This window comes from Dama dama, chromosome 20 (genome assembly GCF_033118175.1).
Source record: "Dama dama isolate Ldn47 chromosome 20, ASM3311817v1, whole genome shotgun sequence".
NCBI lineage: Eukaryota > Metazoa > Chordata > Mammalia > Artiodactyla > Cervidae > Dama > Dama dama.
Window position 1 is genome coordinate 8163297 of NC_083700.1, and position 27303 is coordinate 8190599.

At 40.0% G+C, this 27303-nt stretch overlaps 1 protein-coding gene across 2 annotated transcripts; it reads right to left on the reverse strand.

Moving 5' to 3' along the window:
- Positions 1 to 1056: 1056 nt before the first annotated feature.
- Positions 1057 to 27083, reverse strand: HSD17B7 (hydroxysteroid 17-beta dehydrogenase 7). Of its 2 annotated transcripts, none has more exons than XM_061120226.1 (9): positions 26949 to 27083; positions 24752 to 24955; positions 23475 to 23567; positions 20779 to 20893; positions 14794 to 14988; positions 11342 to 11446; positions 10541 to 10597; positions 4904 to 5002; positions 1057 to 2379 (listed from the first exon to the last, which is right to left on the reverse strand). In XM_061120226.1, exons 1-9 carry the CDS (start codon positions 26981 to 26983, stop codon positions 2278 to 2280), a joined length of 1005 nt encoding a protein of 334 aa, XP_060976209.1. In that variant the 5' UTR covers positions 26984 to 27083; the 3' UTR covers positions 1057 to 2277. The 2 variants fall into 2 exon arrangements, with proteins under 2 accessions (XP_060976209.1, XP_060976210.1); XM_061120227.1 differs by lacking the exon at positions 26949 to 27083 and adding an exon at positions 26644 to 26902.
- Between the last annotated feature and the right edge of the window lie 220 nt (positions 27084 to 27303).

Below are 27303 nucleotides of genomic sequence, written 5' to 3' on the forward strand. Positions count from 1 at the left end.
AAAAATGGAATCCTCCTGTGCTATTAGTGGGAATGTAAACTGGTACAGCCACTATGGAGAAGAGTGTGCAGGTTACTTAAAAAACTAAAAATAGTAGCCATATGATCCAGCAATCCCAGGCTTCCCTGGTGGCTCAGTGGGTAAAGAATCCACCTGCAATGCAGGAGAAACAGGAGACACGGTTTGATTCCTGGGTTGGAAAGATCCCCTGGAGGAGGAAATGGCAACCCACTCCAATATTTTCATCTGAAAAATCCCATAGAGGAGCCGGTGGGTCCAGTCCACAGGGTTGCGAAGAGCTGGACCTGACTGAGAGACTGAACCCGACACCAGCAACCCCACTCCTGGGCATACATCTGGGGGAGGGACACTAGCTGGGAAAGATGCACGCACCCCTATGTCACAGCAGCACCGTGAGCCAAGACATCACGGCCTCCTGAACGCCCCCGACAGAGGAGTGGATAAAGGTGTGGTGTATAAAATGCCCAGCTGACTGCCACTCAGCCGTGAAAAAGGATGAACTAATGCCATCTGCAGCAACAAGGATCCAGAGAGTGTCATGAGTGCAGTGAGTCAGACAGAGAGACAAATATCACAGGATATCACTTAGATGTGTAATCTAAAAGTATGATGCAATGAACTGATTTAAAACATACACACAGATTCACAGAGACAGAAAACAAACGTGATTAAGTAAGGGGATGGTGGGGGAGGGGGATTTAAATTAGCAGTTTGAGAGTAACAGATACATGCTACAAATAAACAACAGATACAAACTACAAATAAATAAAACAATTATCTACCATATGGTACAGGGAGCTATATTCAGTAACGTGTAACTATCTATAGTGGAAAAGAATCTGAAAAACTGAATATAACTGAATCACTTTGCTGTACACCTAGAAACTGTAAATCAACTATAATTTAAAAAAAAAATTCCAGAAACAGAGACCACTTTCAGTCAGATGGGATGTGGTCACTCAGTGCCTCACACAGTTATCTTTCAACCATGACACACTCGCTTATTAATCTCTAATAAATACTGTGTAGTCATCATTCTCAAAAAAATGCTCTTTATTCACATATATTACTGCCTTTAATTCTCACTTCATTTCCATGAACAGAGAACACAGAAAGATAATTATTCCACTTCACAGACAGAAAGCTTGAGATCCACAAAAATGTACTTCTTCCCAATTAAGTGAGTAAACACAAGAGTGAAAACCAGCTCTATGCTTTCAGCTCTCTAACTTCACCCTTCTTTCTCAAAGAGAATGGAGAGTGGTCAGCTCTCATTTTCATTTATGTTTAAAGTTATTAAAAATATCTTTAGCAACAAACTTAGAGAAAGAATAACCAAAATTCCACACTTTAAAACATATAGACATTATATTTACATGTAATTTTTCATATTAACTCATTCAAAATATTACTCTAATATTCCAGATGTTGGCTGAAACACCTAGGAATTTTAGCATTTTGTCTTGACATCATGCAAACTAGTCCTAACCACTTTCAACCACTACTGATACTGAGAGACATTCCACCAGTAATTATTCATTTGAAAAATCTGAGTAAATTCATTGAAACAATTTGAGTAAATTATTTTTGGTGCAGGATTACATCCACTAAAATATGTCATGGAAACAAGTTGGTCAGTAATAAATTTGTAAACTGTGGTGAAGGTCAGGCCCACTATTAACATGGACTATCTCAATATCAATAAAAGATACTTTTAAAATAAAGAGAAAATAATTCAGGTGGCCCAAATACATATAAGTATATTGTTACTATGATGATTAATAACATGGGCATCTGTATCAGGATTTTTAAATGTGGCATGTGGAGGAAGAAATAAGGTACAAAACCAGGGAAAACTACTTGTGAAGAACAAGGCTAAGATTGCTACTCAGAGAATGAGTATTATGTCCTCCTTCTGGGGCAGGTGAAAGGAGAATCAGTGTGTGTCTGTGTCATAATTATTCAAGTCAACACCTCGTCCCATGAAGCAGAGCTTGTGCTCTTGCTGGCTGAACAAACGGAGACTCAGTTGGGTGCCTCTAGCACGACTTTGATGTGACATCATTCTTAGAGACTGATAAAATATCAGATATTCTTTTCTCACATGCACACACACACATAATCACAGAGGTGATTCTGCAATGAAGAGACCATCAGAAATCAGTGTTTACCACAAATGCACATGATCCAGCTCAGGAGAAACCCACGCACTCCAGAATCCCCAAAAGGCACAGAATGTTTCAGAGAGCATCATTTTCAGTTCTGGTTATTGGTTTTCTGCATGGTGACCCTAATCTGCTTTTCAAGTTTCAGTAACTTTTGGTAAAATTTTTCAGCAGTGTCTTCATCTAGGTCCATCTGGAAAAGAAGCAAGATAGGCATAACTAGAAAGGAAAAATAAACAGTATTTGAATAAAAGGAATCCATTTAAATAATAGGTAAGAGAATCCAAAAAAGGCCTGGTGGGAAAGCTGCGGTGGAAGCCTTGTGGGGAATGTTAGGAATCTTAACTTTTTTTTTCAATTACAGCTGATACTTAACCTCCTAGTAACTAACTTCTTTAGTAAAAGAGCTCTGATCTTAGCTGAACTCACCGCCCTGCAGATGAAAGACTAAGTCTCCAGCCGTCACTGAAGCTAATGGTACCATGGACTAAATTCTGGCCAATGAGATATAAGTGGAAGTGTGTGGTACTACCCAGAACTCTCTTTAAAGGGCATGGGGCACCCCTTTCTTTCTCCCATCTTCACACTGCTCTCCTGAACCACAAGGATGCGGGCCGTACCTCAGGGATGGCAGGGGGAACCTGGATACCTGACAATTTCCAAAGCTGCCAGGCCAGCCCAAAGCTGCCATTCTCCAAACTGCTTTACATGCAAGAAATCTTAGCTTTTATCTTGTTTTATCCACCTTACTTTACATTCTTCTGTTTTATGTAGAAAATTAATTTTAACTGATACAGTGTATGCAAAGCAAACTGCCAGCCCCCAAAGCTAAAAGGCTAAAAATTAAAGAAAACTTTAAAACATTTTGGAAAAACATTTACATTCAATCATGTTAGCATTTTTTTTCATGTTGTAACTGGAAGAGTTGTGTTCACAACAAACTGTGGAAAATTCTGAAAGAGATGGGAATACCAGACCACCTGACCTGCCTCCTGAGAAATCTGTACGCAGGTCAAGAAGCAACAGTTGGAACTAGACATGGAACAACAGATTGGTTCCAAATCTGCAAAGGAGTACATCACATTGTCACCATGCTTTTTTAACTTATATGCAGAGTACATCATGAGAAATGTTGGACTGGATGAAGCACAAGCTGGAGTCAAAATTGCCAGGAGAAATATCAGTAACCTCAGATATGCAGATGACACCACCCTTATGACAGAAAGCAAAGAAGAACTAAAGAGCCTCTTGATGCAAGTGAAAGAGGAGAGTGAAAAAGTTGGCTTAAAACTCAACACTCAGAAAATTAAGATCATGGCATCTGGTCCCATCACTTCGTGGCAAATAGATGGGGAAACAATGGAAACAGTGACAGACTTTATTTTTTTGGGCTCCAAAATCACTGCGGATGGTGACTGCAGCCATGAAATTAAAAGATGCTTGCTCCTTGAAAGAAAAGCTATGACCAACCTAGACAGTATATTAGCAGAGACATTACTTTGCCAACAAAGGTCCGTCTAGTCAAAGCTTTGGTTTTTCCAATAGGCATGTATGGATGTGAGAGTTGGACTATAAAGAAAGCTGAGCACCAAAGAACTGATGCCTTTGAACTGTGGTGTTGGAGAAGACTCTTGAGAGTCCCTTGGACTGCAAGGAGATTAAGCCAGTCTATCCTAAAGGAAATCAGTCCTGAATATTCATTGGAAGGACTGATGCTAAAGCTGAAACTCCAATACTTTGACCACCTGATGCGAAGAACTGACTCATTTGAAAAGATCCTGATGCTGGAAATGATTAAAGGCAGGAGAAGAAGGGAACGACAGAGGATAAGATGGTTGGATAGCATCACCAACTCAATGGACATGAGTTTGAGTAAGCTCTGGAAGTTGGTGATGGACAGGGAAGCCTGGTGTACTGCAGACCATGGGGTTGCAAGGAGTTGGACACGACTGAGTAAACTGAACTGAACTGAATTTTATTTTATGCCATTGCCTGCTCACAATAAGCTAGGTAGTCAAAAATGGGAGGCTGAAATAAACCTTACTCAGGACAAAAATATAACAAAATTAATCCTTATGGGGTCAAAATAATTTTTTTCACCTTCTACTATGTAACTATGTTTAATTTCATTTTAGATAACACAGAATCTACAAAACACAGCACCCATGTTTCCAAACTCTGTACCCTGCCTCTTCAAATACCAAACTATTAAAGCTAATAATTGTCATAAGTGGAACACAAAGGGAAGCTAACTTCACTAAGAAAGATGCTTTATATTTCATTCAACTTGGGTCACATTTCTTGAGCATGTGCCATGTGCAAGGTAACCTACAAGGAAAGGGGGTGTAATCCCCCCCTTCACAGAGCTCCTTGGAGCAAGGAGCCCACTGCTGAATGAGTTCTACCCAGAACTGGCACAGGTCAAAAAAATCTAGCATGGAACACCTGACCCGATGTTAGAGGTCACATAAAAGCTGAGATCTTAAGAATAAATAGTAGTAATGAATCAGAAAAAAGATAAGTAAGAGCAGTTTAGGTGGAGAAAAGGTGTGCCAAGCTAAGAAGCAGGAGAGAGCAGAAGGAAATGAAAATAGGCCAGTGTGATGGCAGAGAGGGGAGACCCACAGAAGAGAAGCTGGGCAGCTGGCAGGGTGGTCGGGAACCCAGGGCCCAGCCCACTATCAGCCTCTTCAGTGAAACAAAGGAAAGAGAGTCACCTTTTTGGACGTCACATAATTGCTTCCAAAGCCAGTGGTGGCACTCAGATACTTCACCAGAGGATTGAGAGACTCGGGCTTTTGGTGGAAAAGCCAGACCTGGAAAGGAAGAGGGTGTCAATGACTCTTCTCTTCTGCCCACAGTGAGTGAGGCTGGAGGGGATTTTTAATCAGCACTTCAGAGAGCCCCAAACAAATTCTGACAACCCCCCTGAATAGCATCAGCTGACTGTGATACTGGCATGAACCACTACTATAATTTGAAGGAAGAAAGTAGAAGAGCCCACTTAATAGTATCCTTTGAAAAATTTTAAGCAAACGTTCCCATATTTAACTGACTCTTCCATTAATCCTCAAATTAAAGCTCAGGACATGTGAACTGGAGCTCACTCCAAGAGGATACTCAGCTGACACCACAGCAAAGTACAGGTCACTGATGTAATATTTAATTTTATTAATAGATGAGTACGTACATGTACAACAATCAAAAGATGTACATGGTAGTCAAAACTCTTCCTCCCTTTCAGTTTTCTAGCCACCCAGTTCTCTCTGGAAGCAAGCACTCATGTTAGTATTCTGTATATTCTTCCAAAGAAAATGTATTTGGTTACAAAAACAAATACATCCATTTCTCTTAGGCAAATGGAAGCAAAGTATACACTATCCCACGCTTTACATTTTTTACTTGAACAACAGGCCTTGGAGATACTTTCAAACCAGTACATGAAAACTTCAATCTCTTTCAAAGTAGCATCCTTCTATGGATCTGCCATAATTTACATAAAGTTTCCAACTGATACAGAAGTTTTTGCCAGTTTTTGATATTGCAAACATCACTGTGATGAATGATGACTAAATCATTCAATGTAAGTTTGAGGATATCTTATTTATCTTAAATAAGATAAATACCAAGGATGGAATTGATAGGTTAAAGGTATGTGCATTTATTATATTGGATGATGTTGCCAAACAGTCCTTGACAGAGGCTGTGTCAGACTACTCTCTCCAGCAGTGTAGCAGAGTGCTCATTTCCCTAGACCCCTGCCAATACAGTATCAATACATTAAACTTTCTAATCTTTGCTAATCAGAGGTGAAAGTTTTTCACTAGTTTTAATTTGCATTTCTCAAAGATTAGGCATTTCTTCATATGATTAAAAGTTTCAAAACTCTGTTCATGTCCTCTGCCCATTGTTCCAATAAGTTGTTTTCCTTGATTTGTTGACGTTCCTTAACAATTAGGAAAATTTAAGTAAAGTTTAGTAATTAATTTACAATTAATCAAAACTGTAGTTTTGATTTGCATTTCTCTAATAATGAGCGATGTTGAGTATCTTTTCATGTGTTTGTTAGCCATCTGTATGTCTTCTTTGGAGAAATGCCTGTTTAGGTCTTTTTCCCACTTTTCGATTGGGTTGTTTGTTTTTCTGGTATTGAGTTGTATGAACTGCTTGTTTCTTTTGTAAATTAATCCTTTGTCAGTTGTTTCATTTGCTATTATTTTCTCCCACCCTGAGGGTTGTCTTCTCACCTTGCTTATAGTTTCTTTTGCTGTGCAGAAGCTTTTAAATTTAATCAGGTCCCACTTGTTTCCTTTTGCTTTTATTTCTCTTACCCTAGGAGGTGGGTCATAGAGGATCTTGCTTTGATTTATGTCATCGAATGTTCTGCCTATGTTTCCCTCTATGAGTTTTATAGTTTCTGGTCTTACATTTAGGTCTTTAATCCATTTTGAGTTAATCTTTGTGTGTGGTGTTAGGAAATATTCTAATTTCATTCTTTTACATGTAGTTGCCCAGTTTTCCCAGCACCATGTACTGAAGAGGCTGTCTGCCCAATTGTATTCTTGCCTCCTTTGTCAAAAATAAGGTACCCATAGGTGCATGGGTTTATTTCCAGGCTTCTATGTTGTTCCATTGGTCTATATTTCTGTTTCTGTGCCAGTACCATACTGTCTTGATGACTGTAGCTTTGTAGTATAATCTGAAGTCAGGAAGGTTGATTCCTCCAGCTCCATTCTTCTTTCTCAAGACTGCTTTGGCTATTCAGGATCTTTTGTGTTTCCATATGAATTGTGAAACTTTTTGTTCTAGTTCTGTGAAAAATGCCATTGGTAATTTGATAGGGATCACGTTGAATCTGTAGGTCGCATTTGGTAGTATAGTCATTTTCACAATATTGCTTCTTCCTACTCAGGAACATGGAACCTCTCTCCATCTGTTTATGTCGTCTTTGATTTCTTTCCTCAGTATCTTATAATTGTCACCAGCTAGAATGGCCATCAACAAAAAGTCTACAGACAATAAATGTTGGAGAGGGTGTGGAGAAAAGGGAATGCCCTTGCACTGTTGGTGGGAATGTAAATTGATACAGCCACTATGGAAGATGGTATGGAGGTTCCTTAAAAAAACTAGGAATAAAACCACCATATGACCCAGCAATCCCACTCCTAGGCATCTACCCTGAGGAAACATGTGAAAAAGACACATGTATCCCATTGTTCATTGCAGCACTATTTACAATAGCTAGAACATGGAAGCAACCTAGATGCCCATTGACAGATGAATGGATAAAGAAGTTGTGGTACATATACACAATGGAGTATTACTCAGACATAAAAAGGAATGCATTTGAGTCAGTTCTGATGAGGTAGATGAACCTAGAACCTATTATACACAGTGAAGTTAGTCAGAAAGAGAAAGATAACTATCATATTCTAATGCACATATACAGAATCTGGGAAAATGGTTCTGAAGAATTTATTTACAGGGCAGCAGTGGAGAGACAGACATAGAGAATAGACTTATGGACACAGGGAGAGGGGAGCAGAGGGTGAGATGGATGGAGAGAGTGAGATGGAAATTTCCATTTCCATATGTAAGATAGACAGCCAACGGGAATTTGCTGTGTGGCTCAGGAAAGTCAGACAGGGTCTCTGTATCAACCTAGAGGGGTGGGGTGGGGAGGGAGATGGGAGGCAGCTTCAAAGGGGAGGGGATATATGTATACCTATGGCTGATTCATGTTGAGGTTTGACAAAAAACAACACAATTCTGTAAAGCAACTATTCTTCAATAAAAAAATTTTTTTAAAAAGCAAGTGCTTTGTAAGCGTAGGTGAAAGAGGGCTACATCTTTTGTTCTTTGCTTACACAAGGCCTCAAAATCTTTTTTCTTATTTTTTATTGAAACATAATGGCTTTACAATAGTGTGTTAGTTTCTACTGTACAATGAAGTGAGAAGTTAATCAGCTATATGCTTATCAAGTTCTAGTGCTTTAGTTAAACTCCAAAAACTTTTTTGTACTGTTTTGTTTTTAATAGGATTTTATAATGAGAGCCAAGCATTTTATGGGAATGACCAATGCATAAAATAAAATAAACTGTATAGCCTTTTCTTTGTGATTAAAAAAAGAAAGAAAATTTAACCTTTATCTATGTTATGGGTAGCAGGTATTTTTCTTCTATTTTGTGGTAAATCTTTTGAGTATCTATATAGTGAGAATTTTAGTCATGTAATTTTTTTTTACTTTTAATCAATTTTTTCAGTTTTTTAGAGTTCCTAGGAACAGTTAAGCCTCTGCACTCTTAAAATTATTTTAAAATGTCCCCATATTTTTTCCAAGTAACTATACATTCTTACATTTATACATAAATCTTTTAGTTTACCTAGAATATTATTTGACTGTAAGGTATGAAGAAAAGATCCTATTTTATTTTTTGGCACCATTTTTTGAATAAACCATCTTTACCCTCACTGATTTTCTGCATAGGTGATTTTCTGCATCACCTATATGCTTTGGGCCCATCCTAAACTTTCTATTTTATTCTATTGATCTGTCAATTCACATGCCAACACTACATTATTTTCATTAAGATGATTTTCTTTAAAATCTTAAATGCTGAAATACACAAAATTATTTACAATAAACCTTCTCTCATTTACTCCTGTAATTCCCATTTTACAGCTAATAATAAAAGGCTTAGGCAAGTTAAAAAATGTGCCCAAGATTTCATAGTCAGAAACTGGAGAACTGGAATTTGAACAGAATTACTATAATTCTACAGTCCACATTCTTTTTTTTTTTTTACAGTGCATATTCTTAACCACTGTATTCTAGGCCACTCAAGCTCAGCCCATTTAAAGAGATAAGATTTATTCAACCAAAGGTTAAAGAGATTCTTGCTACACATACGATGTGCTCAAACCCTCATCTGTATCCCCAGCATGTACAATCATCACTAAGTGGTAAAGACATCCTACTCACCCACACTGAAGGAAATTACAGCAGGTCACAGACTTTTTGAACATGACGCTGGGGACCTGCCGCTTACCTTATCAAATTCAACCTATTCTTCAGAGCCCAAATTAAGCCTGACTCAGTAAGCAGAGCCTGCTCCAAATAGTCCAGCCCCATAGTGATCCTCCTTTCTGATCATTCCTAGAGTACTTGCCACCAGATGATAGAATGTCTGATTTTCTTGTCTATTTTCTCTATTCATTCTTTTTTTTTAAAACATGACTCTAAGCTCGTTAGCAACTGGAGATTCTGAATTTTAACTATTCCTACTCCCCTGACACAATATATACTTGACCTCTAGATTTGATTTTCAGTGTCATAAATGTGTGGAAGGAGTAATCCCTAAACAATCATTCATTATTTTAAATGGCTTGACAAATATATTAAGAAATACATAAAATTAGTTTAAAAGTATTTGCTTCTATTATCAATTTGTCTCTCTACAATAAATGCATTTCTTTCTGCAATGTTTACCATAACAAGAGTGCCAAGTCAATTCCCTTAGTGTTTTCCTTAATTTCAGTTCAGCTATGATTTAAGAATCTGTTAAGTATGAACACTCTAGTGATAGGCTCTCAGGTTTCTAAAATACAGAGCAAAAATCCTGAAGGAGCTAAGTGGAGTGAGGGAAACACACACACAGAACTGACTTTTAATACAGTGGAATTTCAACCAGATGGTATACAGCACAGAGGACGAATACATTTCATCTTGTATGACAATTCTCATCCACTGATAGAGAATGTCTTTGGGGCCTTTAGTTGAAAAATATTCAGAGAGTCATTTATGTACAACAGAACAGAGTATTATGACCCATTAGTAATGTCTGCCATTGATGAGGAAACACGTGCAGTCTATTTGCATGAGTGACTTAAGGAAACAAACTGGTTTTCTAATCAAGTTAATAACTTGGTTCTCTATTATTAATACAGGAAAAGAGAATCTTCATATTGGGAAATGGAGCTGGGCTTTGCTGCCTCTACCCTTGACCCCTGAGACACACCTTCTCCGTGGGAATCTCACACTGACTGCCCAGCCAGCATCTGGCTTTGCCTGCCCCTACAGCATTCCACGCTCCGCTCTCCTCTGGCTGCTCATTCTTGCTTCTACAGAAGTGCTGACCCCAGAACCACGGTGCTCAGTGCCAGGAAACATACTGAACTTTCAAAGTTCACTGCTAATCATCAGCATTTCACCTTACGACTCACCTTAGTCCAATAGGACCTTGCTTATACAGAGCCTGTTCTCATCTTTTCTGTTATGACTGTTTCTAATCCAGTGGGTTTACAGTCTACATCTGTGAAGTGAATACAACATATTAAAACTCTAGTGACATACCAGTGCTTCTGTTCCATTCTGAGGTGTCAGCGTGAAAGCATTTGCAAAAAAGCGTAACTGAGAAGAAGAAAACAATAGTCATTTTGCGGTGGTTTAGAGTCACAAAAGTATTATCCATTTAAATGTTAAAAAAAAGACAAACTGCATTTCTTATTACAAAGAGCACTTTTTCGGTTTCAGAAAATAAATCTAAAGAAGAAATAATTTCCATCATTTAATCTCCATTACTCCAAGTCAACCACTTTTAACATGAAGGCATATGTCCTTCTCATCTTTTTTCCATGCCTGCCATAAACAGAAGGATATTTCTTCCTGAGCTCTACAAGGGAAGGACATTTCCTGAAAGCAGCATTTTCTAAAGAGTGCGGGAGGGATGCTCAAAATACAAACAAAACAAACAAGCAAAAACATGATACTGTGATCATACAATGCACAATCATACCCTCCTTGGTAAATTTTAATGCACTTGACTATATTAAAAGCTCAGAGAAATCCAGTTTGATATCACTTACCACAGGTTTCTCAAAATTATATAACCATAGAACTCCTGGGCTATATGGTGCGTGATCAGAGAAGCATTCCCTTGACGAAACGTGTACACTAAGATGGTGGTGCAGTGGGAGCATCAGGCGGGGTGAAGCAGAGATTACATGGTAAGTAACATCAAAACTTCTGAGTGAAACGGAATTCTGCCACCTTCAGGTTCAGTTACTTAAAGCACTTCCCAACCCTTAAACACATCTTTTTGGCTCCAACTTGAACAGCTTAAGGAAACTAAGAGAAGAAGCATTTACCACTCACCAGCCATATGATTGGCATGATTAACATCCACACAAAGGGAGGAAGGATTCCATACGTCAGACTGGTCAGCATCGTCCCTGGGCACACGACACTGGAATACAGACCCTGGGAGCAGAAAGGGGGGCAGCAGTTCATTTCAATTCAATACATGCTGAGCCTACCTCTGTGTCAGGAGAAACACAAGGAGAAACACAAATGAGCCAGGAAGCCAGGCGTCAAGGCTTTATGCTCTAAGTTGTCCTCGAAGCTGGGTAGGCCTTTTCAGTTTAAGAATCGTGTACTGAAAATGCACTATGAGAGGCACTCAATACAAATAGTAAGATAAAGTATTTTATTCTCAAGTAACTTAGAGAACAAAGAGTAACCGAGCTTGAAGCAGGATGAGAGAAGTAGGACTGGTTACCTGAGTTTTCCATGGCTTAACTGAAGATCTGTTGACCAACCAAAATGAGCAGTTAGAGATAAGAAAGCCATGCAAAGAAAGTCTTTGCCTGAAAGACGTTTCTATTCTAGTAAATACAGACAGCTAAACCTCAAGTGTATTTCTGTTTCCTGCAGGTACACAAGGCCCAGGGCTCTAGCTTGAGGCATCAGAGAGGTGGGTATGATTCCACAAAGACCTCCTCTAACTGAAGATCTCTAAATCAGGTTCTCTGCCCTGGAGTCATCATTTTAGAAAGATCTGTTCTATAAAAAGAGTCCCAGTTAACACATGGCACATATTAATAATAGACAGGGTGTTTGATGGTCTTTAGTAATCCTTGGAACACTGGGATTTGTTTTACTAGTTTAGTTGGTTTAATTTTCACCACATTTCACCTTATTTTGATATTGACTGTTTTAATTCATGGGCTTCCCTGCTGGCTCAGCTGGATGAGAATCTACCTGCAATGTGGGAGACCTGGGTTCTATCCCTGGGTTGGGAAGATACCCTGGAGAAGGGAAAGGCTACCCACTCCAGGATTTCAGCCTGGAGAATTCCATGGACTGTATAGTCCATGGAGTTGCAAACATGAAGTCAGTTGGACACGACTGACTCACTTTCGTTTTCACTTTAATTCATATTTTTATTACTTTTAACTTTTTTCTTTTTCCTTTTAAACAAAAATAGAAAGTGCCAGGATAGCATAGTCAGTTCAGGGGACAGAAAGCACCCTGAGGGTCAGAAGCTAGAAGGCTGACTTCCTTTATTCACTGCTGCAGGGCCTGGTGGTGCCTGACGTGGATAATTTAGACCTGAGAATCCCCTTGATTTACCAGCAGTCCTCTGAAAACAGTCAGGAACTTTACAGACCAAAAATTCTTCCCAAATATTTTGCGCCAAAGATAGCTAAGAAGAATTTCTTATTCTGGGAACTAGCCAGGGACAGTTAGGACCTATTCAGCCCTAAATGAAGACATCTGTGAACTAAAATCCAGGGCTTTCAACACACACGACTTTCTGACATTGAGCAACAAAAGAAACAAGCAAGGCGGCCATCTTATCTAAACTGGAGTTCCTTCACACATTTGATCTGAAGGAATGAGCGTGACGACCCTGAGTATTTCTCAAGGCTGTGTGAGGGGAGGGGTCATTCATGGACAGGGATCCAACATTTCTAGTCATACAAGTCTTCGAAGGGAGGTAGTTATTTCTTAGCTACTTCTTTCTTCATAAAAGCCAAGGGAGAAACATCATAAGCTACAAACCAATCACACAGATTTTAAAGGAGGTGGCAGCATTAGCTAAATCTTTTTTTAAAAAAGATGAAATCCCAAAACTTGACAATGGAGACAAGCAAAATTTCAGAGCTTTTTTATGAAAAAAGAAGCTAAATCCACTCTGACCTTATCCCTAAAAGGGAGTTTCCAGAGGACAAGCAGTTATGACAAGTTTTTAAACATCCCAAGAAATCTCAGGAGGAGGCTCACAAGTGTACCAACATACTGAGCCTGAATAATAATAACAACAGCCAACAAACAAACACACGTAAGCACATGGGTGAACAGCTGCAGATCGCATGACCAGACACTACACCCGTTAGCACAGAACCACAGTCACCTTCACACACATGCGCACAGACCCACAAACCCACACATGTGCGTGTGGCCAGGCACACTCACACATGCATGCACGCACGTGAGTACACATACCTCCCACATACGTGCAGATACATACATATATGCACGCACATTCTAACACAAAGCATTGTTGTGAATGCTTCATACCACTCCAATCACTCAATCTTCCCAGCAAATCTATGAGGCAAACACTGTTATTAACCCTAATTATCAGATGAGGAAACTGAAAGTACAAAGACATTAAATAATCTATCCAAGGTGACAGAGCCAGGATTCAAAAGCAGATCTAGAGAATATGCTCATAGCTTCTACTTTTATACCATCCTCTTCACTAAGAGGTTTGATCCTAAAAGCCAGTTCTCAGAAGTGAGAATTCTAGCTGATGAAGGTCTCCATTCCAGAATCAACCAGGTCTAGACCATTACATAAGGTTTAGACTGCTGTATCTAGGATGATCGAAAACGGTCCCTTAAGGGCAAATAGTTTCTGCATTGTCTTTTTATTTCTCCTTTCTCCTCAATTCTAAGCCTGGGTCAGTACCCTAAAAATGGTCAGTTTTTGTAAATATTGTTGGAATTAAATTTCTCCCTAGTCCCACATTCAAAAAACACAGTCAAAGCAAACAAAGGAAAATGCCCAGAGGAGAGACTGGAGATTTCCAGTTAAAATTTTGGACCTGGGCAAGAGAAGCATACAAAGAAGCCCTAAGTTCCAGACCTCAGAGGCCACAAGAAGCCAGCATGTCTGACAAGGGCTGCTCTCTAAACCCAGTCGTCACAAAGGCAGAGCTCTGCAGCCTCACGAAAGATCCTCGTTCTCCAAGGGCTTTCTAACTACCAACTGTCCTGTAACACTGGATATATATAGCAAACGCTGGGTGGCAGCATGGCTTAATGGGAAAAGGCCAGGCGATGAAGTTAGACAGCCTTGAGCTCACTCTGAGCTCCAGCCTTTACTAACCATGTGACTTCTGGGTAAATGACTTTAATAAGGACTCCAAACTTTAGTGTCCTCATACGAAAATGGAAATATTCAGACCCACCTCACTGTGATGGGAAAGGTATTAAATGACACACGGCAAATGCTTGATAGGAGCTATAGATATCGTTAGTAGTGTCATTCTGTTATATAAATTATAGCTCCAGAGGAGCTACAGACTGGTAAATGAACCCCCATATACCTACAAGTCCGGAGCTCATTATCTCTGCCCTAAACTTCCTATACATCAACTATCAGTCTTTGTCATGTCCTACCTTGTCCTCACAGCAATCCTGCTCAAGAAATAATATTTCATCTTCACACTACAATAGACAGCCAGCCATTTTACTAAGAAATCAGTGGTAGTTCAGAAAACACTGCCCTGCCCTTTCCAGATCACTGAGACAGGCTACCTGCTGGTTGAAGTTCCTGTTCAAAGCCACACTCAGAAGGTCAATGGCATATTTGGAAGAGCTGTAGGGCTCCTGGCCTTTGCTGTGCTGGACATCCTCAAGGCTGAAATTAGATTTCTTTGCATTGCGAGATGATGTCCAGATGAGCTGAGATGGACTCTCACTGTGACATAGGAGAGATTCTAGTTCCTGAATCTGAATGAGGAATAAAACAAACAAAAAAAAAGTGTCAAAATATACTAAGGGATTACAAGCTAACAATTTTGAAACCAACATAAATGTACACTAGAATTGAACATGTGTGTCATTGGTAGAGTGGGACACAAGTAAGCAAGAGAAGGAGTATAGACTGATCCATGTGGTAAGGGATTAGTCAGACATCAGTGTGAACTCATGTTTAGCTTAATAAAGATTCAGATGGTTACATACAAAATATTTATAGCTATTTATATATAAATGGGTTAGCATGCACATAGATATTTCCTTGAATTCCAGAAAAACATCTACGTCTGTTCCATCAACTACGCTAAAGCCTTTGACTGTGTAGATCATAACAAACTGTGGAAAGCTCTTAAAGAGATAGGAATACCAGACCATCTTACCTATCTCCTGAGAAATCTGTATGCGGGTCAAGAAGCAACAGTAAGAACCCTGTGTGGAACAGCCGATTAGTTCAAGTTTGAGAAAGGAGTGCAGCAGGGCTGCCTGCTGCCGCCCTGTTGTTTAACCTATGTGCTGAGCACATCATGAGAAAGGCCGGGCTGGATGAGTTACAAGCTGGAATCAAGATAGGCGGGAGAAACAACAACCTCAGATATGCAGATGATACCACTCTAATGGAAGAAAGCAAAGCGGAACTAAAGAGAGACTTGATGAGGGTGAAGGACAAGGGTGAAAGAGCCAGCTTAAAACTAAATATTAAAAAAAACTAAGACCATGGCATCCAGCCCCATTACTTCATGGCAAATAGAAGGGGAAATGGTGGACGCAGTGACAGATATCCTCTTCTTGGACTCTAAAATCACTGTGGATGGTGACTGCAACCATGAAATCAGCAGACAGTTGCTTCTTGGCAGGAAAGCTATGACAAAGCTAGACAGTATGTTGAAAAGCAGAGACATTACTCTGCCAAAAAGGTCTGTATAGTTAAGGTGATGGTCTTCCCAGTAGTCATGTACGGTTGTGAGAACTGGACCGTAAAGAAGGCAGAATGCCAAAGAATTGATGCCTTCAAACTGTGGTGCTGGAGAAGACTCCTGAGAATCCCTTGGACAGCAAGGAGATTATACTAGTCAAATCTTAGGGAAAGTCAACCCTGAATATTCGTTGGAGGGACTGATGCTGAAGCTCCAGCAATTCTGTCCTCTGATGCAAACCGCTGACTCACTGGAAAAGTCCCTGAAGCTGGGAAAGATGGAGGGCAGAAAGAGAAGAGAGCATCAGAGGATGAGATGGCTGGATGGCATCATAGATGAAATGGACATGAACCTGGGCAAGCTTGGGGAGATGGTGAGCGATAGGGAGGCCTGGTGTGCTGCAGTTCCATAGGGCCGCAAAGAGTCAGACATGACTGGGAGACTGAATAACAACACGACATGTCCTTGCTCTGTGAGCTGAGAGGGCCTACAAGCAAATGTTATCTCAACAGCAAGCAGCACCAGGTCTGAGTTTCTAATGCCATTCTCCAATACAAGGAAACAGATCTCCTCAGAGAAATGTCTGATTCTGAGACTGGGATAGGAAATACATAACATGAGTCTTAAACATCATGTGGTGTCAGGAAGGACATGCAGAAAACCAAACCAGAAAGCCATGATGATGAGGCTGTGTCAAAGATACAGAAATTCCATAGGAGAGAAAGCACAGAAATAAACCCACGTGCCCAAGGCCAAGCAATCTACAGGGGAGAAAAGCACACAGTGTGCAAAGAAGCTCCCTGCAGTAACTGGTGCGGGGAAAGCCGGACAGCCACATGCAAATGACTGAAATTAAAGCATTCTCTAACACCACACTCAAAAGTAAACTTAAAACGGATAAAAGGTCTAAATGTAAGACCAGACACTATAAAACTCCTGCAGGAAAATGTAGGCAGAACACTCTTTGATATAAATCGCAGCGATATCTTTTTGGATACACCTCCTAGAGTGATGAAAATGAAAACAAAGACAAACAAATGGGATCTAGTTAAACTTAAAAGCATTTGCACAGCAAAGGAAACTATAAATAAAACAATAAATTTTAAAAATAAATATAAAAAAATACAACCTACAGAATGGGAGAAAATACTTACAAACAATACAACCCATAAGGGATTAATTCCAAAATATACAATATTCCAATATATACAATATATAGCTTGTTCAGCTCAATATCAAAAAACAAACAACCCAATCAAAATATGGGTAGATGATCTAAATAGACATTTCTCCAAAGAAGATACACAGATGGCCAAGAGGAACATGAAAAGATTTTTAACATCATTCATTATTAGAGAAATGCTAATCAAAACTATTAATACAATGAGGTATCACCTCACACCAGTCTACAAATAACAAATGCTGGAACAGGTACAGAGAAAAAGGAAACCTCTTAAACTGCTGATGGGAATATAAACTGGTACAGCCACTATGGAGAACAGTATGACAGAGGTCTACTAAAAACAGAGCTTCCAAGACGTACTTCAGAAAGACACATACACCATGATGCACACTGCTGCACTATTTACAATAGCCAAGACATAGAAACCACCTAAATGTCCACTGATAGATGAATGGATAAAGACGTGGTGTGTATACACACACAGACACACAGCGGAATATTACTCAGCCATAAAATGAACAAAATAAGGCATTTGCAGCAACATGGATGAACGTAGAGATTATCATACTAAGTGAGGTCAGAGAAAGACAAATACATGATATCACTAATATGTGGAATCTAGAAAAAAAAAATGACACAAAAGAATTTATTTAAAAAATAGAAACAGACTCACAGACATAGAAAACAAATTTGCAGTTTCCCAAGGGGAAAGGTGGCGGGGGACACACTACTATAAACAAAATAGATAACCAACAAGGACCCACTGCATAGCACAGAGAACTATACTCAATATTCTGTAATAACCTATATAGGAAAAGAATCTGAAAAAGAAGATATATGTGATATAGACATATACATATACATGTATATATAACTTAATCATTTCTCTGTACACCTGAATCTAATACAACATTGTAAATCAACTATACTTCAATAAGAGTTTTTGAAAAAGATATAAAAGTTCCAACTGAAAGAGGTCCAATGGCCCAACCTAAAATAATTCGAGTAAGAAAATAATGTTTATAATTCAAAGGCGAAAATACATATCCATGAATCTGCATGGATGTAACAAATGCCTTTATTCAGCTTTACTAAGGAATAATAGGCCAATAAATAAGCGGTTGAATAAAGAATTAAGTGGAGGAGAACAGACATAGCTCCCTTGCAGAAAAACTCCAAATTAATTCATTTAGCTACTCCATGCTTAAGAAGGCCGAGCACAACCACGTGTGGGCTACACTAAGTGACTCTTCTACAGACTACTATGTATAAAGGGAAAGAGAAGTAAGAGCACACAGGAAACCCTGACAGACACCACGTCAGGTCAGCGGAGCCCTCGTAAGACACACCGACAGGGTGGGACGAGCCCGGCGCTCTCTCTCGGTGGTCTTCCTTTCAAACACGCCTTTTCTCAGATCTAATCATGAGGGAAACAGACACATCCCAGTAAGGGACCATATACAAAACACCTGGGCAGCAATCCCCAAACTGCCAGGGCCATCAAAAGCAAGGAAAGTGTGAGAAATTATCACAACCAACAAGAGCCTAAGGAGATTGGACTACTAAATGTAATGTGAGATTTAACTCCTAAATGGGATGCTAGAACTGAAAAAGAATTACCACACAAAATTGAAGAAATCTGAATAAAGCAAGGAGTTTCGTTAATAGTAATATACCAACATTGGTTCACTAACTGTGACCATCTACCAACCTATGTAGGATGTTAATAATAGAGGACACTGGGACTTCCCTGGTGGTCCAGTGGTTAATACTCCAAGCTTCTAATGCAAGGGGGTGCAGGTTCAAGCCCAGGTGGGGAACTAAGATCTCACATGCAGCATGATGCAGCCAAAAGATAATAATAATAAAGGAAACAAGACCTAGGGTATGCAGAAACTCTCTCTGCAATAATTCTGTAAATCTAAAGCTACCCTAAAACTAGAAGTGTATTAAAGAAATATCTAGGAATGCTTCCACATCTGCAATGAATATTTACATCAAATCGAGAGAATCCATGAACATGAGATTAACTCAGTCATCTGGTTCCACAAGGTAATACTGCACTGTACCTGGAATTTTACAGAAATTATCTCTAGTCTTTTAACAGCCTTAAAAGTTTGATCATTTATAATCAAACTGGGTATGGACCCACTCATATAATGCATTTACACTTGGACCTAGAATCCAAGTTTCTGTTCCACAAAGTGGTAAGATTCCTAAAACTAGTTCAGAGAGAGTAGAAGGCATCATAAGCCTTCCAGTTATTTTATTTGATAAATCAATCCCCAAGCCCCTGCTGTTAGGCCTACCTACATAAGGATACACAATGTTAAGTCATGACACCAGGACACCTGTGAGAATGGTGCCTTTAGTCACCACTCTCCTCTGCCATTCCAACATGGATCACCCCAAAATATTAGATTTCCTTAACAACCTGATTTTTTAAACAGTAGATTCATCAAAAAGTTGACAGACTATTAATAGTCACATTAACTTACCCTCTATCATTGCCAACTAATTTAATAATTCAAAAAGAGGGCAAAGAATGAGAGGATTATAAAAACATAAGGGATATATTAGATGAATCTCTGAAGAGTTATAAAACATGATCAAATATGAATTCAATCCTATCCTGACTATATTTTAACTTTTATCATTGAAGAAGCAATACCACATTTTTTTTTTAAGCGCTAAAGGACCTCGAATGACACATGAATCCCACACTCACTCCTGATATCCTGGTACCCAGCTCAAAGGGGTTCCCAGCTTCATTTGTGTCATTCTAGAAATAGATACATATTTGTCTATTTGTTTATACAAATGAGGTCACACTGTACATAATACCACCAGCTGTTTCTTCTCAATAACAAAATACTAATGGCTATCCCATCTAAGTGCAAAAGATCTTTTCTTTTAATGGTTTACAATATTCCAATGTTTATGTACATCTTAACTTATTATATTTATATTTACAGCTAGCCCTCAAAGAGGTCCAATTATGAGGGAAATTATATTTGAGGTGAAAAAAAAAAAAAGATCATAAATCTAAAAGTGTCAGAGATACCAATTCTATGCATCAGAAAGAGTTCTTCTAATAACAAAGAATTAAAAGCAACTGGCAACAGAGCTGGGCATTACTTAATCTCAATATTAAAGCTGTCTTATGAGAATAAATGTGAGGCAAGAGCACAGAACAACTTAGGCAATTTGCACATCCCTTGCTTAGCTTTATATGTATGCCTGGAATTACAACACATCAGTCTGGATGCTTAAGAAATCCCATCAAGATAGTAAAAGATTAACTATTAAGTACTGTCTAACAGTGTCTTGTCTGTTACCCCATCCTATCTGATGACAACCCCAGTTGCAAAGACCATTTAGAACAGGACTTGTGCACTTTCTCAGGTCTGTTCAGTGTTTCTAAAAGTGCTTGTGTGTTTATATTTTACTTTCCGCTCTCTGAAGTTGATGTCCAAAGGAAAAAATACACCAACAGGCTGCTTTAGGGAAGCAATGTTTTCAAAGAGTAATCACCCCCATTTAAACACTCAAAGATGTAACGCTAGCCATAAACTAATGAGCTTAACCACACAGCATTGGACATATCTGCACATGTTTAGGATCGCAGCACTAACAGTTGGCTTACTAAGCCTAAAACATTTTTACCAGGATAAAGTGGCCAAAGACATTGGTTTCAAACACCTCCTGGAGCCCATCAGGAGTAAGCATGTCATTCTGTGTCAGCAGTCCTTCAGCTGTGGAGAACATATGAATCACGTTTCTGAAACAACAGAAGGCAATGTTATGACTTTTTAAAGCTTCTTTAACTGAAGATACTAAAGAGATACCCCCTCCTGCCTTCCCCAACCCCCCACATTTTCCTTGCTTCTGTAATAACAGGAACAGAAATACTTGTTTCTCAGAGCGGGTTATTTTGAGCACTAAATCAAATGCAAAAATGCCTTCTTGCACCCAGTTCAACTTATATACTTATAGTTCATACAACCAACAGGAACCTGAGCCTCTCAAAATCCTGCTGCAAAAACTCTCTTCCCTTCATTCCAAATCAAGCTATTAGGTTGGTGAAAAAGTAATTGTGGTTTCAGACCGTGAATTTTAAATCATTATAACTAGGCTCAAACACACCTTTATTAATCAAAATAGGAACCATTACAATCAACACATTTTTGCCAATGAGAAGTAAGTTTGTTTATTCCTGTAGCATAAAAATACATGCTTCAGGATTCCACAAACTCTTGGAAAGTATTTTTCTGCTTCCTGCTGGTTGTGGAAGAGTTTTCCTGCAAAAAGTTGTCAAGATGCTTGAAGAAGTCATAGTCAGTTGGCGAGAGATCAGGTGAATATGGTGGATAAGGCAAAACTTTATATAGCCCAGTTCATTCAACTTTTGAAGCACTGGATGTGCAACGTGTGGTCATGGAGAAGAACTGGGCCCTCTCTCTTGACCAATGCAGCTACAGACATTGCAGTTTTTGGTGCATCTCACTGATTTGGTGAACCTGCTTCTCAGATGTAATGCTTTCACTGGGACTCAGAAAGCTGTAGTGGATCAGAATGGCAGCACACCACCAAACAGTGACCATGACACTTTTTTAGGTGCAGGTTTGGCTTTAGGAGTGCTTTGGGGCTTCTTTTTGGTCCAAACACTGAGCTGGTTGTTGTCAGTTGTCATATACAGTCCACTTTTACTGCACATTACAATCTGACTGAGAAGTGGTTCATTGTTTTTGCATAGAATAAGAGAAGATGACACTTCCAAATGACGATTTTTTTGATTTGCAGTCAGCTCATGAGGCTCCCACTTATCAAGCTTTTTCACCTTTCTGATCTGCTTCAAATGCCAAACTACCATAGAATGGTCAACACTGAGTTCTTCAGCAACTTCTCAGGCAGTTGTAAGAGGATCAGCCTCAATGATTGTTCTCAACTGGTCACTGTCATCTTCTGACCATCAGCTACCGAGTTCCCCATCTTCAAGGATCTCATCTCCTTTGCAAAACTTCTCAAACAACCACTGCACTGTATGTTTGTTAGCAGTTCCTGGGCCAAATGTATTGTTGATATAAGTTGTCTCCACTGCCTTATGAACAATTTTGAACTCAAATAAGAAAATCACTTGAATTTTCTTTTTGTCTAACATCATTTCCCTAGTCTAAAAAAAATATAAAATACACAGCAAGTAAAAAGTCATTAGCAAAAAACAAAGTGAGAAATGTGCATTAAAATGATGTATAACATTACCACATTTATTTAAGAATGTATTCCAATATCGGATAGCAAATTTCAACCATGCAAAACCACAATACTCTTGCACCAACCTAATACAAGTCAACTGCCCTGGTGGAATAACAATCATGCCAAGAAGAAAGAGTCTTCGCCCGCGCACTGGTGTCTAACTGCTGAACAAAGTAACAAAGTGAAGCCGGCTTTTTTATGATAGGGAATTCCTGAGGCACTGAATACACTAAGACAGTGATTTGCTGAGAGATCAATGTAATAGGTCAAGACCAGCATGTGATTTTGTGTGTAGGGGTGTGTGTGTGTTGAATGGCAGAAAAGTGAAACAAAAGTAGCAGTATAGGAAGAAGCATGAAGTAAGAGTAATATCTATTTATGGATAAAGTATGGATGTGCTCAGTTGCTCAGTTGTGTCTGACTCTTTGCCATCCCATGGACTATAGTAGGCCAGGTTCCTCTATCCACTGAATTTTCCAAGCAAGAATACGGGAATGGGTTAGTTGCCATTTCCTTCTCCAGGGACTTCCTGACCCAGGGATCGAGCCCACGTCTCCTGCACTGGAAAGCAGATTCTTCACCACTGTGCCACCTGGGAAATCCATGAATAAGTACACTGGGTCACAAAAGAGATTTATTTCTTACTGTAGGTTGTAGTTAAACATTTTTGAGAGCCACTAAATGTGTATTGAGAATCTCCCAGGAAGGTATTTAGCCCTGTACATTTCCTCAGCCTACTGGTCAGGGTACCTGACACATGGCTGAGAAATGCTTCTAAAGCTGCCTTCCTGGGTATTAGAGTCTCACTGACAACTCTGCCTAGTTCTGAAATGTTCTAATGGACACAGTCAGGCAGACCAACACTGACCTGCCAAAACATGCGACATACTTGGAGTATCTGGGGACCAAGAACACAGAATCATGACTTGCAACATTCCTCACAAAGATGAAAGCGTGTTTCATGACACGGCTGCAACATGTACTTCCTATCTTCATTCTTCCCAACATCCACTCATTCCCTCAATTTAATGGACTGATGGCAAAACTAGCCAAAAAATAAATAAACACCTTCTTTCCAATCAGTTAATCTAGAAGATAGAAATTACCTTGAAAAGAGACCACGAAAAAGTGCTTTGATATTTAGCTGTGGATTAGGCATGATCCCAGCATTTAGATATACATAGTCTAATCTCTGAAACCTGCAAGTAAAATCAAGAAAGAAGATTGTTAGTTATCTCTTAGAGCAATTAGAATAAAGAAGGTCCATGAAGGACAGAAAGCACAAAAAAGATGGCCATAGCAAGCTTAGGCATCAGTACTACTTTCTCAACATTTTTTATTTAGCCATGGTAAATACTTGACTATTCTTTTTTTGATGGTGGCCTCAAACAGAATTTGGAGAGCTGTAATGGGTTTTGAAGTCAAATCTTCTCTGATCAATACTCCTTCCAGCTTAGTCCTCCCAATAAGGTACCACAGCAACTCTACTAAACCCACTCTCCTTTTGGTCTTAGAAAGGTTTTTGCTTTTTTTTAAAAAAAAAAAATTCACATTTTTCCTCTTTGATAAGTAAAATTTATATAATCTGATCCATCAATGAGGGAATCTGAACACCAAGATATCCATTAGAGCAGAAAACACAGTAATGCAAATGGCTATCAAGCATAAATGAAATACAATATATTATTCTTCAGCCAATTCTTTTACCAAGAAGGCTTTCCTTATATATATTGAAGTTCATTTTACTGCCCATGGAAATAAAGAAGCTCTTGCTTATTACGGGCCTGAATTACAAATATGTAATTAATAGTTTATTAATTAAACAAATTATTATTCATTCCTCTTAGAAGAAAAAAATATGCCCCACCTTTCCAGAAAAATGCATTGTGTAGCTATATGCAATTTATTGTCCATTTTTTGAGAAGTTATATATCTAAGGACTCTAGCCCTTCATATACTAAACATTTATCAAATGTTTATTGTATGCCAATTACTGTTGGTATGAACAAATTTTTAGTGAGTGGCCTGGGGAAATTTCTTCACTTGTCAATACCTACCTTACATACTTAATGGAGTCTTTTTATGTGAAGCAAAGATGCAAAAAATGTATTTAAACATCAAAGGAGTTACACTAACCTAAGACTTTACAACTGACTGCATGTCAAAATATGCTCATAAAATAATCTTCATGGAATGGTCATGCTTATGATTAAGAATGAAAAATGGTATACTGAGGCATCATATGTCACTATACAGATTTCCTCAGTGTAACTTCTTCTTACACTGCACCTATTTCTTTTATAGATTTTCCCATCCGTTCTTACTCTATTAGCTGTTGCATTGCACAATCCCATGAGAAAAAAGCCATCAATACGACGCAGACCTTTGCTTGAGCTCCTTGGTGGCCTGGAACACGGACGGCAGGCTGCTGACATCCACCTGCACGATGGAGACCTCAGCAGCGGGGTGGGAGGCCAGCAGAGAGGTGCGGACAGCTTCTGCTTTGCTCATGTTCCTGCACGCCAAGCACAGGTGAAGCGCATCATCTTCTTCCAGCAACCGCCTGCAGAGGGCTAGGCCCACGCCACTGAGAGGACAATTCAGATATAGAATATGCATTAAATGAGATGGTGCCAAATAGAGGCACCTTCTCTCTGGCTCAGAAGACTGGTTTTGTCAACTTGAGCCCCAGAGAGGAGTCCAGGTAGACAGAAAGCTCTCAAAAACTATGTAAAGAAGTGGGGAACCCTCCAACTCTAAAAGTCACTGGCTCAGGATGTTGCCCAGCTTGTGTTTCTTTCATTTTGCAAAAGCTCAATGACCTGAATAACTGCAAATCTGAACTGTCCTTTAGCATTTAAGACAGATTTTATCCTGTCAGTGGTTTTCATTTTATGCTGATCATGACACTCATGAAAATGATTTAGTACATCACCAGCAAGAGCTAAAAAGAGCATCTCAGCAGTTAGCAGTGTGCGTGTTTTACTCTGCTGTCCAGGTTTTTCAAGGGCAAGGGCTCTTCTATTAGCTGGTATCATGGCCACTATCAGCAGCACCAGAAATTTCTAATTTAAGGAATGGGTGGCTCTTTCAGGGTAAGGTATATGCAAATGGCAGGACAGACAAGTCCCTTTCAACTACTCAGACTGAATAACCAACAGGAAGATAATTAAGTGGAAGACAGGAAAAGGAAATATAAGCTGGCTACAAGGAAAGAGAAGTAGGGATGAACGCGTGCTGCGTGCTTAGTCACTCAGTCATGTCTGACTCTTGGTGACCCCATGGATTGTTGTCTACGAGGTTCCTCTGTCTGTGGAATTTTCCAGGCAAGAATACTGGAGAGGATTGCCATTTCCTCCTCTAGGGGATCTTCCCCACCCACGGATGAGTACATGTGTCAATGACCTCCTTCAGAAAGAGCACTGTGAAACCACACAGTAGGTGGGGAGAGGGGTCGGATCAGGTTGGCTGATAACAGTGAAACCCTAGGTAAGTGGGCTTTTTCCAAGACTTTAGAGCTGATTCCAGGCAAAGAGCCTTGCACCATGAATAAACCATAGTTATGTTTATTCATCCCCACTTGAGAATAGGCCTTTTCTATAAATATACAATTGCACATATCACAATATTTGTAAAAGGAACAAACACAAAATCAAGCCTGGCTTATTTAAGCATATCAACATAGAAAGCCCCACACTGGCTGTTAAAGTTATTCAGGTGAGGGCACATTAAAATTCTGCCCATCACAGGACACCTGCCAGGTTTGTTTTAGTTAACATGGACATGTCTAGATAACTGAAAGCTGAACTCATTTTAAATGTCGTTTAACATAACCTCAGTCTTAATCCACCACCCTCCACCCCTCAAACGCCTCAATTAGAAAAATGGTTTGGTTAGTTTCATCCTCCACACACTGTTCATTGAATTACAAACGAAAAGTAAAACAGAGGCTGAATCCAAATACCCAGCCCCCAGACTAAATTACTCTTCTCGGCAGTATGGTTACTTGCACTCCTTCCACGCCTTAACAGAAAAGTTACTTTTGTCTGAGTCTCTGAAGAGTATGTATACTAGGTGTCTAGCACTGTGTTACATGAGATATTCCCCCCGCGCCCGTATCCTAACGTTCTTGGACGCTGAAATTTATCTAGGGGCGGAAGTCTAGCACAGAAAAAAAAAACTGGGAGAGTACAAAAAGTATGGTGGTCTGGTCTAATTTACCAGTGATGAGAAAGTCAAAAGTGGAAAGAGGGCGAGGTCTGAGTGGGTAGTCACCTTCTCTGCAGACCGACAGGACGTCACTGAGACTCATCTCTGAGCGGCGCCCGCCTTTTATTTTCGCTGTCGTGTTTAATTGAAAGCACGTTACTGAGCCGCTCACGACGCCGACAGGCCTGGTACCTCGCGCATAGGGCAGCCCAGAGAAAAGCCGGACAGGGTCTCCGGCCCGCGCCCCCACCGAGGCAGGGTCAGCGATAGGGGCTCCCGGGGTCGGTCGGTGGCGGGTCCACCTGGCTTGGTACTTCCTGCTCCCTCGGACCCCAGCCCCGCCGCCTCCATGATCTCGAAGGAGGTCTCACCTGCTCGCCCCGGTGATCAAAACCACTTTCCGCATGGTTGCGCACCCTGTGACCACGCGCCCCAAAGCAGGCACCCAGTAAGGACTCTCACCGGTACTTAGACCCGTAACCCCGCCTCGGCCACGCCCCCGGGCCGTCAATCAGGGCCCGGAGGGGCCCCGCCTCCCTGTCACGTCACGGATTTCGCGCCGGGCCCTCTTCCGTCGCTCGCTGCCTGCCAGCCGCTCACGGCGCCGGAGCCGGGATGGAGTGAGGTAGGCCGAGGGGCGGAGCCGCGTTGTCGCACGAGGCCCGAGCCAATCCGGGCTGTCCCTGCTCCTGGGCCTCGGAAGGTGTCCCGCCCCGGGTCCGCCCC

Bases quoted from the DNA above. Each gene is read 5' to 3' on its own strand.
- HSD17B7 (XM_061120226.1), bottom strand. From the start codon at position 26,983: ATGCGGAAAGTGGTTTTGATCACCGGGGCGAGCAG. The intron at 23,568-24,751 runs GTCTGCGTCGTA...TTTTACTTGCAG, and splicing joins ACCAAGGAGCTCAAGCAAAG to GTTTCAGAGATTAGACTATG. The intron at 14,989-20,778 runs GTAAAAATGTTT...TTCCTCATTCAG, and splicing joins TCTTTGGCCACTTTATCCTG to ATTCAGGAACTAGAATCTCT.